Source organism: Scyliorhinus canicula, chromosome 6 (assembly GCF_902713615.1).
Source record: "Scyliorhinus canicula chromosome 6, sScyCan1.1, whole genome shotgun sequence".
In the NCBI taxonomy this organism is placed as follows: domain Eukaryota; kingdom Metazoa; phylum Chordata; class Chondrichthyes; order Carcharhiniformes; family Scyliorhinidae; genus Scyliorhinus; species Scyliorhinus canicula.
This window is the reverse complement of record NC_052151.1, coordinates 52,211,996-52,227,810: the sequence shown is the minus strand read 5'-3', so window position 1 is coordinate 52,227,810 and position 15,815 is coordinate 52,211,996. Positions and strand designations below refer to the sequence as shown.

General features: G+C 44.5%; 1 protein-coding gene across 5 annotated transcripts in view; it reads right to left on the bottom strand.

Moving 5' to 3' along the window:
• Positions 1-15,815, bottom strand: part of LOC119967141 (cytochrome b5 reductase 4) — a 251,919-nt gene that overhangs the window by 128,109 nt on the left and 107,995 nt on the right. For all 5 annotated transcript variants that reach the window (XM_038799281.1, XM_038799278.1, XM_038799280.1 and 2 more), the window contains 2 exons: positions 10,116-10,263; positions 2,232-2,318 (listed from right to left, as the gene is read on the bottom strand). In XM_038799281.1, the coding sequence (XP_038655209.1) occupies positions 2,232-2,318; positions 10,116-10,263 (235 nt within the window). The remainder of the gene's footprint in view (positions 1-2,231; positions 2,319-10,115; positions 10,264-15,815) is intronic.

Here is a 15,815-nt window from a genome sequence, read left to right as displayed (position 1 = left end):
GTGCTAGCGGATGGTGCTGATGAAAGCAGTGCTGAGAAGTCAGTGCCGTCCCAGGAGGTCTGCTCCGGGGGTGTTCTGAGGCTCTGGAGAGGGGCTGCAACCCAAGATGGCCCGGCCTCATCTGATAGGGATGCTGAATGATGTAAGACATGGAGTCAGCTCTTGGGAAGGATAGGGCTGTGGGAGCTGAATGACAAAGTGAGATAGGACTTCTGGATAAAGTTGTATTAGGCACACTTATTCAGCGTATGCCGAACTCCATATCAGCCACAGCTTGCTTCACGGCCTCCTTGGCAAGGTCCATGGCCTTTCTTCAAAGGGGGTGTGGACCTGTATTTTGGGCATGCTGCCACCCATTTTCTGACATTCCCTTCGATTATGGCCCGCTTTATCCTTGTGGACACAGTAAGGACATAGTGAGATGCCGGCATGTCAATTTTATTGGGGGAGGGGGGTTTCTAGCTGGTGGCATATTTGGGCAAGCTGCTTGGCCAAAGGTGGCAGGCATGTGTTGGTGGGTTCGGGAGGGGGGGGGGGGGGGGGGGGGGGGTGTGCTGTGAGGGACATCCTGGTAGGTGGACTGTCACTGGCATACAAGGATTTGGGCGTAGATGTCAGGGGTCAAGGACGGGAGTGATGGCAAGGTCACAAAGCTGACCACTCACCGGAGCTGATTGAAGGAGGTTGTTCATCTTCTTCCTGAATTGCATGCTGGTCCTCTTGGGGAGGCTACGAGCACTCATTGCATCTGCTACCTCATCCCAGACTTTATTTATAACAGCTGGCTATTGTCTCCACCCCACCCTGGAAAAGAGAGTGTCCCTTCTCTCTTCAACAACGTGCAACATCCTGTGGATGTCTGCATCAAAGAAGCATGGTGCAGGTCTATTAGCAGCCATTTTCTTGGCTGGAATGAGAGTCTGGGGTGAGTGGAGTACTTAAAAGCTGCTCCAGCTGGTTAGCCTCTCAATGGGATCACCGACCCCAACTAATCTCTCGCCTGAGGAACCGGGACTCGAGTAGGTTGCACATGGGCACGTGCTAGCCCATTTGCATAGAAGGAATAGTGCCTTCCCTGTCGCTTCTAGCGGCAGTGTGAAAATCTTCCGATTCTTCACTGGCCGAGCACTTAAGACTCTGGAACAAAGAATCGCGCCCAAATATTCAGCACAAAATAATACTGAACTATCAAGTTTATCGACACTATAGACAGGCATTTGGTTATAATAGTACTGTTCAAAGACCACAAGAATGAAACAGAAAGCAAAAAATAAACTTCAGATGCACAGCACAATGATTTTGACGCCAAGACCAAGAAAGCACAACAGCGCCTATACTTCCTCAGGAAACTATGGAAATTCAGCATGTCCACACTGACACTTTCCAACGTTTACAGGTGCACCATCGAAAGCATCCTATCTGGCTGCATCACAACCTGGTATGGCAACTGCTCGGCCCAAGACTGTAAGAAACTACAGAGAGTCTTGAACACAGCCCAGTCCATCACACGAACCTGCCTCCCATCCACTGACTCTGTCTACATTTCCCACTACCTTGGGAAAGCGAACAGCATAATCAAAGACCTCTCCCACCCTGATAATTCTCTTTTCCAACCTCTTCCATCGGGCAGGAGAAACAAAAGTCTGAGAACATGCACTAACAGATTCAAAAACAGCTTCTTCCCCGCTGCTACCAGACTTCTAAATGACCCCCCTATGGTTCCCTCTGCACGTCTTCTCTACTATTGTTAGCATTATACTCCATATGCTTCATCCGATGTCTATGTCTATGTATTTACATTGTGTATTTATCATATGTCCTGTTTTTCATGTATGCAACAATCTCCTGGACCGTACACAGAACAATACTTTTCACTGCACCTCAGTACACATGACCACAAATCTAAATCTAAATGTTCTTGTGTCATAACTGGAGTACAATAAGATGTTATTGGAATAGAACTAATTTTCATATTTACATGTTTTAATCTGGAAGCTAATTGTAATTATTTCTGTTATGGACATTAGAACGTTTACAAGCAATATCACCATTGATATAACAAAAAAACATTATTCTTATATACACATGAAAATAAACAAGAATGGTCAACATTATTCTGCAACAAGAGACCATAGGCCCTGGCCTTTCGCTTGATCTATTATCCATGGGCATACATAAATCTGTCACAATAACTTGATTGACAAAGACACTTTGGTGTGGACAGAAATTACCTTTTGTCTTTTGAAGCCAACAGGTCTAATTGATCCCTCCACACAATGTCCTTTTCTGTCTTGTTGAACATCATCAATCGAATTTTCCTGAAATCAAATAAAAGTGCCAAGGTAACATCTAATTCTAATCAGTATTTACAAAAGGTTGTCTGATTTAAAAAATAGCTTTAAAATCCTAAAAGGATAGTTTAAATAGTGATGTGGGACGCATTGCCCAATAAGGCAATCTGCAGTTCCTGTTTTGTCAGTAAGAATGGTGAGAAGACGACGAAATGGAACAACAAGTTGTACTGAACTGTTCTTGTGGGGCGGCATGGTAGCACAGTGTTTAGCACTCTTTCTTCACAGTGGCAGTTCAATTCCCGGCTTGGGTCACTGTCTGTGCGGAGTCTGCACGTTCCCGTGTCTGCGTGGGTTTCCGCCGGGTGCTCCGGTTTCCTCCCACAGTCCAAAGATGTGCAGGTATTAGGTGAATTGGCCATGCTAAATTGCCCATAGTGTCTGAAGGTTAGGTGGGTTTACGGGGAGAGGGTGGATGTGTGGGCTTAAGTAGGGTGCTCTTTCAAGGGTTGGTGTAGACTCGATGGGCTGAATAGCCTCCATCTGCACTGTAAATTCTATTATTCTATGATCTTGGGACAGCTGCAGTATACAATGTTGAAAAAAATCAATAGTACAGGACAAAATGTGAAATTCACCTTGCTGCACAATAATTCCAGATCTTGATGCACAATGAGCACCTCAACAAGGCAATATGTTAAACCAGCAAGACTGATTAGATAGGGATATATTCAAATTATGTTGGGAGTATGTTGTTGAGGTAATGTATGGAAAAGTCACATTTGATCCAAGACTGCTTTGTGCCTTCAATGCTTTTAAAAGTCAGCCCATTCACCCAGTATTCCAGTCAGGAGACAGATAGAGGCTAATAGTGGGGGCCAACACTTCTTGAGGCAGGCCCAAGGTGGCAATGGAGGGACGTGGATGGCGAGGCTCATGCGTTAAAAGACGCGGCTTAATTTATTGGAGCCTTGGCCCTGTTCTCGTCCCAGTTGTTAGGCCCTTCAACCTCCCCCCACCCATCCATCTCCACGCCTCGTCATGTCTTCCCATGCCCCCTCACCCAGCATCAACGTCATCAATGCACTCTACAATAACACAGTCAAGTCTTTGAAACGCTCACTGAATTATAATTTTAAAATCAGCCATTTAAAAATTCCTTTGAAAACATTGCCCCCTTTCATTCTCATGCAGCCTATTTCTGTTTACAAAGTTGCCAATTAGCTTCATTCTTGGGTTGAGCTCCAAGAGTGGCGAATGCATTCAGCCCTGTAGAGGGCTGATTACACAATGTTAAAGGGATTGCTAGCTTTGGTTCACTGATTAACAGTTTTATTCCTAATCAAGTATCGGTCTTTGAAGTGGATTTTCGATGCCTGCTGATTTGAATGAAATAAGATGAAGAGGTGTTAAGTGGGTTAAAGGTTTTTTCAATTAAACGTTTCCTAGCTATGTCTGATAGATAATTTTGTGAGATTGAAAGAGTGGTAATGGGTGGGATTCTCCGTCCTGCTGCACCCGTTTTTGGATGTGGCTCGCCCTTGCCGGCAGCGGGATCCTCCATCCCGGCAGGCAGCCAATGGTGTCTCCCATTGTGGGCACCACCAAGTCTCCGGGAAATCCACACGTGTGCGCTGCCGACGAAGCGGAGAATCCCGCCGACGGACAATCCAGCCCAATGTTTTCTCAAGGGGATTTTTGAATAGTTTTTCCTATTATTTCATGAGCATTCCAAAGGCTTGCCAGTGTTTTATGAGTCATTGTTCCTGTACCTATTGCATTCTAAAAGAGTGCCTCAAAGACTCGGCAGATGTTAGGACATTAATTCAACGTGAAAATCAAAATCACAGGACTCTCCACGTACATTTATATCAGATTCTGCATACAGTAGAATGCAGAAGAGCATCTATCCTTTGGAGAAAATACTCTAATGCATCCGAACAGTGTTGATCAATTTAATGGTTTCTTACCTTTTAAGGACATAAGAACATAAGAACATAAGAACTAGGAGCAGGAGTAGGCCATCTGGCCCCTCGAGCCTGCTCCGCCATTCAATGAGATCATGGCTGATCTTTTGTGGACTCAGCTCCACTTTCCAGCCCGAACACCAGAACCCTTAATCCCTTTATTCTTCAAAAAACTATCTATCTTTACCTTAAAAACATGTAATGAAGGAGCCTCAACTGCTTCACTGGGCAAGAAATTCCATAGATTCACAACCCTTTGGGTGAAGAAGTTCCTCCTAAACTCAGTCCTAAATCTACTTCCCCGTATTTTGAGGCTATGCCCCCTAGTTCTGCTTTCACCCACCAGTGGAAACAACCTGCCCGCATCTATCCTATCTGTTCCCTTCATAATTTTATAGGTTTCTATAAGATCCCCCCTCATCCTTCTAAATTCCAACGAATACAGTCCCAGTCTACTCAACCTCTCCTCATAATCCAACCCCTTCAGCTCTGGGATTAACCTACTGAATCTCCTCTGCACACCCTCCAGTGCCAGTATGTCCTTTCTCAAGTAAAGAGACGAAAACTAAACACAATACTCCAGGTGTGGCCGCACTAACACCGTATACAATTGCAACATAACCTCCCTTGTCTTAAACTCCATCCCTCTAGCAATGAAGGACAAAATTCCATTTGCCTTCTTAATCACCTGTTGCACTTGTAAACCAACTTTCTGTGACTCATGCACTAGCACACCCAGGTCTCTCTGCACAGCGGCATGCTTTAATATTTTATCGTTTAAATAATAATCCCGTTTGCTGTTATTCCTACCAAAATGGATAACCTCACATTTGTCAACATTGTATTCCATCTGCCAGATCCGAGCCCATTCACTTAACCTATCCAAATCCCTCTGCAGACTTCCAGTATCCTCTGCACTTTTCGCTTTACCACTCATCTTAGTGTCATCTGCAAACTTGGACACATTGCCCTTGGTCCCCAACTCCAAATCATCTATGTAAATTGTGAACAATTGTGGGCCGAACACGGATCCCTGAGGGACACCACTAGCTACTGATTGCCAACCAGAGAAACACCCATTAATCCCCACTCTTTGCTTTCTATTAATTAACCAATCCTCTATCCATGCTACTACTTTACCCTTAATGCCATGCATCTTTATCTTATGCAGCAACCTTTTGTGTGGCACCTTGTCAAAGGCTTTCTGGAAATCCAGATATACCACATCCATTGGCTCCCTGTTATCTACTGCACTGGTAATGTCCTCAAAAAATTCTACTAAATTAGTTAGGCAGGACCTGCCCTTCATGAACCCATGCTGCGTCTGCCCAATGGGACAATTTCTATCCAGATGCCTCGCTATTTCTTCCTTTATGATAGATTCCAGCATCTTCCCTACTACCGAAGTTAAGCTCACTAGCCTATAATTTCCTGCTCTCTGCCTACCTCCTTTTTTAAACAGTGGTGTCACGTTTGCTAATTTCCAATCCACCGGGACCACCCCAGAGTCTAGTGAATTTTGGTAAATCATCATTAGTGCATCTGCAATTTTCCTAGCCATTTCTTTTAGCACTCTGGGGTGCATTCCATCAGGGCCAGGAGACTTGTCTATCTTTAGCCCCATTAGCTTGCTCATCACTACCTCCTTAGTGATAACAATCCTCTCAAGGTCCTCACCTGCTATAGCCTCATTTCTATCAGTCGCTGGCATTTTATTTGTGTCTTCCACTGTGAAGACCGACCCAAAAAACCTGTTCAGTTCCTCAGACATTTCCTCATCTCCCATTATTAAAACTCCCTTTTCATCCTCTAAAGGACCAATATTTACCTTAGCCACTCTTTTTTGTTTTATATATTTGTAAATACTTTTACTGTCTGTTTTTATATTCTGAGCAAGTTTACTCTCATACTCTATCTTACTCTTCTTTATAGCTTTTTTAGTAGCTTTCTGTTGCCCCCCTAAAGATTTCCCAGTCCTCTAGTCTCCCAGCAATCCTTGCCACTTTATATGCTTTTTCCTTCAATTTGATACTCTCCCTTATTTCCTTAGATATCCACGGTCGATTTTCCCTCTTTCTACCGTCCTTTCTTTTTGTTGGTATAAACCTTTGCTGAGCACTGTGAAAAATCGCTTGGAAGGTTCTCCACTGTTCCTCAACTGTTCCACCATAAAGTCTTTGCTCCCAGTCTACCTTAGCTAGTTCTTCTCTCATCCCATTTTAATCTCCTTTGTTTAAACACAAAACACTAGTATTTGATTTTACTTTCTCACCCTTCATCTGTATTTTAAATTCCACCATATTGTGATCGCTCCTTCCGAGAGGATCCCTAACTATGAGATCATGAATCAATCCTGTCTCATTACACAGGACAAGATCTAGGACCGCTTGTTCTCTCGTAGGTTCCATTACATACTGTTCTGGGAAACTATCGCGGATATATTCTATAAACTCCTCCTTAAGGTTGCCTTGACCGACCTGGCTAAACCAATCGACATGTAGATTAAAATCCCCCATGATAACTGCTGTACCATTTCTACATGCATCAGTTATTTCTTTGTTTATTGCCTGCCCCACCATAACATTACTATTTGGTGGCCAATAGACTACTCCTATCAGTGACTTTTTTGCCTTACTATTCCTGATTTCCACCCAAATGGATTCAACCTTATCCTCCATAGCACCGATGTCATCCCTTACTATTGCCCAGATGTCATCCTTAAATAACAGAGCCACACCACCTCCCTTACCATCCACTCTGTCCTTCCGAATAGTTTGATACCCTCGGATATTTAACTCCCAGCCGTGACCATCCTTTAACCATGTTTCAGTAATGGCCACTAAATCATAGTCATTTACGATGATTTGTGCCATCAACTCATTTACTTTATTCCGAATACTACGAGCATTCAGGTAAAGTACACTTATGTTGTTTTTTTTAGCTCTGTTTTGAATCTTAACATCTCCAGTTTTATTCCTTTTAGTATTACTGGGCCTATTCACCGAGCTCCCCTCAGTCACTGTACCTTGTACTACAGAAACCTACAAGAAATCACTGCATTGACAACATATTTAAATTATCAAACAATATCTAGTTATCACAGCTGAAGTTGGCGGGAGCTTTTAAACTCACCCACTAAAAGGTTCCCGAATTCACAGCAGGCTTTCTCCAAGGTTCATAAATTGACTTACCTGTCAGAGACAGAAGGAATCTACTTGTCTCCATGAAAACAGCAAGAATTTGTAGCTGGCATTTGAATAGAGAACCTAACATCACCTGAAGGGAGAATCAAGTCACGACTCTGACATAAATGTCGAGGAGAGGGGGATGGAATCGAGGAGTAGTTTAAAAATACTACCCTGAATGCCTCCCGTTTTGTTTTCCTATGGATTTGTTCAGTGTGGGAGATGAAAAGTCTCCCAACATCCAATAATAAAAAAAGCTCGCAATCTTAGCAATAAGTTTCTGATAGTTAAGGATACTTGAGGAAAAGGAGCCCTTCTAATCATTCCAATAAACATATTTCCTGCAACTGATAGTTATGCAACGTATGTCAACTTCCTGAGTATCATGCAATAAGTACAGATTTGTGGAGGAATATAGAGGTCTTTGAAATGCGGATGCGGAAATGTAGGCTTAATATTTGTGTACTGATCACAACAGCAATGAAGAGGTGCTTGAAGTTACAAGAGCAAAAATAAATTCTCAGAATTGACATCCAGGAAGAAAATGTCAGCACTTCAGCCGTTTGATCAGAGCGGAAAAGCTACAGTGATGTCTTTGAGGTAGCAAAGCGGAGGCCAGAAAGAACAGTCAATCTCAGCACAAGGTGGATGACAGCGGTCACAGTTCAGTCGAGCTGCACTGGATGTGTGAGGGTGGCTCAAGACAGGCAATGGTGATATACTTTGACAGCAGATCTCCTGGTAGAAGCAGCAGTAGTTTATTATTGAAGAAACATCACTGGACTGCCAGAACAGGTCATATCCTCATCGCTCAAAAACCTTTCCATGTCAACCTCCAGCACATGGACATTTAACTGGGAGCAAAAATAAAACCATTTACTGGAAAAGTGGACAACGGGAGCAGGCAGGCAGAAGGATAAAAGTGAATGAAGGCTTTTACATAGGACAAGGTTGGAATAAAACACAGCAAATCAGAGAGCAAAATTTTAAAAAGAGTTGAGAGAATGGGGAAAAGTAAAAGCAAAAATAAGACACGTAAAGTGTTCTTTCGTTTTATGTAAAATTGTGTTCAACGTAGTGATTTAGTTTTAACAAAACTGTTAGTAATAAAGTCATTCTAGAATAGTTGGGGGAGGATGGATGTGGAACTGATGTCTGACTGCATTGCACCATTGGGAACCACATGAAAATATTAGTCATCACCATAGTATTTCCAGAATGGTAAAAGCCATCTCTGGCAAATGCATACAGGAGTTGCTAGAACATCCTTGCAGATGCATGAACCTATTGAATAACTTACAAAATGGTCTTTCCAGATATTAGAGAGATGATTGCCTAGTTACTTCCATTATCCCCCTTGTGTCACAACATGGTAATTGAGCACAAGGGGGGCTTTGGATTCAGTGTGTCATTCCTTAGAGTTAGCCTGCAGAACGCCATCCTGTTAATGCTATTCCTATGAGATCAACACTTGAACATATCAGGAAAATTTGTTGCTGGCTGAAGTTGCGCAGCAACCGTGGTTTAAAGAACATCATTCCTTGCATGCGTCGAATTGTTATTAAAATTTTCTGATGAAAAACCAATAAGTCACATTGGCCCAGATGTCCCCTCTCCGGACTGTCAGAGGCTGGACAAAAGACCAAAGATGTGCTTTGTCCCGGCTCTGGGTCATTGTCCGTGTGGAGTTTGCACATTCTCCCCGTGTTTAAGTGGGTTTCGCCCTCACAACTCAAAGATGTGCAGGTTAGGTGGATTGGCCACATTAAATTGCCCCTTAATTGAAAAAAATGAATTGGGTACACTAAACTTATAAAAACAAAGATGTGCTTGGCATCCCGTGAAAGTCCTGATGGAAATGAAATCAGATGAAATTAAAATGTTTCAAGGGCAATTTCCTAGCTCCACTGGACCCCCTGTGAGTGTCCCTAATTCGAAGCGTGAAATGGAGACCGTGGACCATTCCACGGTACTTACCCCAAATCACTCAAACATTACCAAGCGTCTCCACCCTCAATCCCTCTCTGACTACCACTGCTGACTGCCCCCAGTGACTAGAATTCACTTCCCCTCCTGACCATTCTCGGTTGATCACCTGACTCTCCCTACCAACCTGATCTGACTACCTTGCCCACCCCCCTGGCTAACTCCCTGACTCGATCAGACTAGCCGCTGACCGACTACCCACCGACCTAACTGCCATCGTGTCCACCTGCCATCTCACCCATCTGCCGCTCTACCACCAACCCTTTTATTATTTACCCTCTTACCATTTTACCAGTCCATTCACTAACATACATTCATTCACTAGCACTCAAAAAGACAGTTAAACTTACTAAACGGCAGCTAGTGCTGTAAAGAGGTTTCCCCTCCCCCGGCGCTACAGTGCTGTGATGAAGTTCCCCAAGGGATGCTGCATTCTGCATTTCTAAGAAAGCTAGACTCACAAGATCCAGCAAGAGATGTAGAGCAGCGCCAAGTCAGGGGAATGCTTGAAGAGAGCGGCAATCTGCTGAAAGTTGCCACTCCTCGGAAGATCCTTGCCACTGGATTTTAATCTCACACGCATATTGTGCCGATTAAAGGGAAAAGCATGAAAGCAGGATTCCGTATTACCCGAAAACGATTCGACCTTAATTTAAAGAGTTAGAAATCACATTGGTCAAACTCACCTGAAAGAAGACATTTTCAAACTGAAGTTTATAAGTTTGATCATTGGAGTGAAGCCTGTACCAGCGGCCATTAGGATGAGCTCAGTTATTCCTACAAGTTGTGAGCATTTGAAGTTGCCTACTGGGCTACTCACCGATACACAGTCCCCTTTAGATTAAATAAAGCATCAAATTAATGAGTAAAGGCATTGTATAAGCATAATATTGCTAGTTATTTCCAAACTAACATAATCCCTTCCTTTTAAAGTACAGCTGTCACATTACTAGGAACAATTGTGTTTAATCTCTGTTAAAAGTTGAATCACAGGTAATTCTGATTTAACCACACAAAATTGATATACTTGCTGCACCTACTTCATTCATTTGTTTTATTACTGGCGCTTTTATTATGCAGCATTGTACAGAATAATCAAAACCAAATCGTTAATTGTGAGTACTTCTGTGATACCAAGGACTGGATTTTGCCATCGGAGTTGGGAGGTGGAAACGATTCCACTTCCCGACCCTGCCTCTGTCGCCAGGATGACGGGGAAAGCCGCCTCCACTTTGAGCCGGAGATAGGTCTGCCATGGCAATTGGTGGACCCGACACACAAACCAAGGTGGGATGGCTCCATGAGGCTGCCCCGGCTGCCATTTTTGAAAAGGTCTGACAATCCCTGATGGATGCCAAGATAGGGCTTAAGCCTCAGTTTTTGACACATGAAAGAAAAGAATCATGTCCTGGGCCCTCGAGAGAAAGAGAGAGAGAGACAGAGAGAGAGAGACCCCATCATCAAGATTGAGACCCTCCCAGAATTTGGCCCTTTTATGGAGTCATCCCACTGCCTTGACCCCTCTCTTACTGACCTGCATCAACATTAACTTGCTTCAATTCCACAAGGTCGCTATAAATCCTCCAATTCATCTTTCAAGATGTTTTCTGGCCTTCTGTCCCACCCTTTAGTTGTTCATGACTCTGCTCTCTTGAGGTTGCAGAAACACCCCCGCCTCAGTGAAAATTCTACAAGGTCTGACCTTGAGTTTCTGGCAAGCTTTCTTCCCGCATCCAGCAAAAACGGAGGCCGAGCTTCCACCTGCACTGCTCAGGAGCCACCATTTTGCTATTCCGCCTCTATTGGGTTGTGTTTCAGACGCGCAAAATTAGGCCCTAGAACTCAGTTTAATAGTAGATGGATGTGATCAAACGACACATCTGACAATTATTGAAAAGTTAATTTCCTGTTCACGGCCAAGGTTCTCTGTTCTGGAATCTAATACTCCCACCAGTGGAGAATTGAGATTGTTCCCCTGAGAGCGCCCCTGACGTGCCATTCCATGGCACTTGGAAAATTAAATTTGGGAAATCCGGTTTTCGGTGCCATGGAATGGCACGCCTGGATCCGTGCTGAAACTGAGATCGGCAGGACCCATCTCTTGGACAGTACGCCCTTTACCTGCTGCAGCTCCGCACCCCCCCCCCCTCCCCCCCACCCTGATCACAGGCAAGACGCCACCTCATCCTAATCACCCGAACTCCACCACCGCCCACAAAAACCCCCCTTCAGCAGCCCCCCAGACCACACTTTCAGCCCCCCTCATTCCGCATTGATCCCCCTTCAGCCCGACCACTCCCATTCTCCCCTCCCCCCCACCACCCCCCGGCCCCCATGTCTCCATTTCAGCCCCCGCCCTCATTCCCACCACCCATTCAGGCTCCATTTCTCAGCAGTGCCCCTCCGAGGGGTGGCAAGGTAGAAAGAAGAGCTGTGGGGGGTGCCCTTTCACTTTCTATGAAGCACTCCAGAACAAAAAGAAGATTTGTAAAAAAAATTGGGTTCGAGAAGCAGCTGCTACCCTGACTTAATGGATCCCCGCAGAACTAGAAAAATAAATAATCGAATTCTATGCTTTTAAGTGCCAGCGAGCTGTCAGCAGGAAATGCAAACAATCCAGTTCAAAGCATTCAGCCTCGGAGCCATACACACTGCCTTCAATACTTCAAAAGGCAATGAAATTAACTGGGCAAAAACCACTTCAAAGATTTCCACCACTTTAAAGGCATAACTTTCACCTTCATCTCACAGACTTTGACTTGTCATGCTGACAGACGTTTTAAAGGGTTTAGGGGTATAAATGGTAAGATTTTCATTTTATTATTAGGGATGTGCATTTATGAGATAATGAATGACTGTCTAAATGGTAGGGGTACAGATGAGTACATTTTCACTTTATTGTGGGGAAACTTTAACTTTTCAATACTGTATAGTCGGTTATTTATACTAACTGTATAATCGGTTTCCTGGCTTCAGATGGGAAGAACAGCCACAGGAGTCCAACCTCCTGGAAGATCCCTGACCTGATTACTCCAATGACTGATGCTAGCATAACTGGCACAGTTCCCCATCTACCCTCCTTCTCCCCTCAAACACAACAGAGCAATGTTTGCCCCTCCAGTCTACAGGAGCTGCTCCAGAATCTAAAGATTCCTGGAAGCTGAAACCAAGGCATTCACCATCTCTGCAGTCAAAACTCCAAGATGCAGGCCGTTGGAACCTACCACCAGCCCCATCTATCTTTCCAGGACCAACACTCAACCCACACTGATTTGGTCCACACTGATATACAAAGAAGAAGCAGGAGTAGACCATTCAACCCCTCAAATCTACTTCACCATTTAATAGGATCATGGGCTGATCTGATAGTAACCTCAAGTCTGCATCCTGTCTACACCTGATAACCTATCACCCCCTTGCATACCAAGGATCTATCCATCTCTGCCTTAAAAATATTGATGTGGAGATGCCGGCGTTGGACTGGGGTGAGCACAGTAAGAAGTCTTACAACACCAGGTTAAAGTCCAACAGGTTTGTTTCAAACACGAGCTTTCGGAGTGCAGCTCCTTCCTCAGGTGAATGGCGAAGTATGTTCCAGAAACATTTATATAGACAAAGTCAGAGATGCTGGACAATGCTTGGAATGCGAGCATTTGCAGGTAATCAAATCATTACAGATCCAGGAAGAGGGATAATCACAGGTTAAAGAGGTGTGAATTGTCTCAAGCCAGAACAGTTGGTGGGATTTTGCAAGTCCAGGCCAGATGTTGGGGGGTGGATGTAATGCGACATGAATCCAAGATCCCTGTTGAGGCCGCACTCATGCGTGCGGAACTTAGCTATAAGTTTTTGCTCGGCAATTCTGCGATGTCGCGTGTCCTGAAGACCGCCTTGGAGAACGCTTACCCGGAGATCAGAGGCTGAATGCCCTTGACTGCTTCGGGGCAGCAGGGTAGCATGGTGGTTAGCATAAATGCTTCACAGCTCCAGGGTCCCAGGTTCGATTCCCGGCTGGGTCACTGTCTGTGTGGAGTCTGCACGTCTTCCCCCTGTGTGCGTGGGTTTCCTCCGGGTGCTCCGGTTTCCTCCCACAGTCCAAAGATGTGCGGGTTAGGTGGATTGGCCATGCTAAATTGCCCGTAGTGTCCTAATAAAAGTAAGGTTAAGGGGGGGGGTTGGGTTATGGGTGGATACGTGGGTTTGAGTAGGGTGATCATGGCTCGGCACAACATTGAGGGCCGAAGGGCCTGTTCTGTGCTGTACTGTTCTATGTTCTATGTTCTATGCTGAAGTGTTCCCCGAGTGGAAGGGAACATTCCTGCCTGGTGATTGTCGCACGATGCCCGTTCAATCGTGTCGCAGTGTCTGCATGGTCTCGCCAATGCAGTTAAAAATATTCAAAGTTTCTTTTCAGGAAGAGAGTTTCAATAACGCATGACCCTCTGAGTGAAGATTTCATCTGTTTTAAATGGGTGCCCCTTATTTTTTTAACAGTAACCCCGAGTTCTAGATTCTCAAACACGAGGAAATATCCTCTCCACATCCACCTTGTCAAGACCCCTCAGGATCTTCAAGCTCTTCCCTCTTGCCAGACACCTGACTTCCCACTAACACAGTGGTGTCCACTCCCCACTACAATTCTGTCATGACCACGCTGATGGCATCTGCGAAAGTAGCCCAAATTTAAACACTAGTTTGTCGGGTGTATAGTTTTGTTTTGGGAATGGTGTGAGGAGTCACGTGAAACTCCACTGAGAATAACCAGCCCATTCTTCGTGTAGCAATGATTAAAAACTACTTATTAAATTAAAGAAAAGACAAATATACAAGAATAGGACTACAACACTCAGAGACAATTATGTGTATGAATCACTTTGTATACAAACTGTTTATGTAGAATGTGCCCTTGTTCCAAAATATTTCTATGATCCCTGAACATCTTAAGACTTCCCCTTTCCCAAAACAACATTCAAATTAAATAAATCAAGAAGTCAAAGAACAAAGACAAAGAAAAGTACAGCACTGGAACAGGCCCTTCAGCCCTCCAAACCTGCGCCGACCATACTGGCCATCCTATTCATGTATTTGTCAAGATGCCCCTTAAACATCACTATCGTCCCTGCTTCCACCACCTCCTCCGGCAGTGAGTTCCAGGCACCCCTACCCTCTGTGTAAAAAAAACTTACCTCGTACATCTCCTCTAAACCTTGCCCCTCGCACCTTAAACCTATGCCCCCTTGTAATTGACCCCTCTCCCCTGGGAAAAAGTCTCTGACTATCCAAATCAAGTTTAAAATGACACAATACAGGGCTGATAATCATGTCTGGGAAACATCTTTTTCTGGTCCAGAGAAGATATTTAAACTTTCTTTCTGTATTGTGTAGGCTCTCAGGCTTCGATGCGAGTTTAACTTCCTATCTGTGAGTTGTGGACTAGCCTCTTAGGCTGTTAGATGTAAAACATGCCTGTCTGCTTCTGAGAGTGCCAGCAATTATACAACTTTCCCCTTTGATTCTTCATTCTGTGCAATGGACTGTCTGCCTCTCTCAAATTCTTAGATTCTAAAAATTAGCATATATACCTCCACTGATCTCTCAGTCATCCAGGTGAGCTGTTTCTACTAATAGGACGATTTAACACCTGATTATGTCTAAACACCTGCTAATCTAGTGACTGGGGAAGTCACATCTCATCATGCCTTTTAAATGTTGACCACTGCTGTCGCTAGGCATATTTCTACATATTGCTGGGCAGATTGCAATCTATCATGCCTTGTTAAATTTGTTTCACTGTTATTACCAGGCAGATCCATGGCCCCTCCAACAGGCCCACATACACCACCACCAATCTACTCCCGTCCACACACCCACAAAACATCTACCGTCTGCTTCTATGACACTTGCTAGTTGACTCTCCTCTCACCTTCCTCATCGACCTCGCGGTCCTCTCCTGCCAAACTCCAACATCCTTTGGCCCTTCACTCTTCCTGCCAGAGTAACAAGTCTCTTTTTTTGATCCAACACTATCACCAATGGCTGGACATCTCCATGGGCACCTGTGCCCAACAAGAATGCATATTTGCTGCAAACCATATGTCAAGTTTCCAAGTGCCAGCTGAAACTGCCCACCATCGCATCTTTCAAAGTACTTTCCTAAGCACCTCAACCAACTCAGGCCCCCGAATCACGCTACTTATCCCATCCAGATTCAAGAAACAGCCTTGGGATCCAAGCAACTCTTCTCCAATTGAACAGAAAATTCACGCAGTCATTTCTTCCCAGAGGCCTCTCGGCCACATGGTCACACCTGTAAACTCCTTCTCATTGCACAACACCTGATCCAAAATAGCCAACTCCCAAGCCGCTTCCACGACACACTGATCACC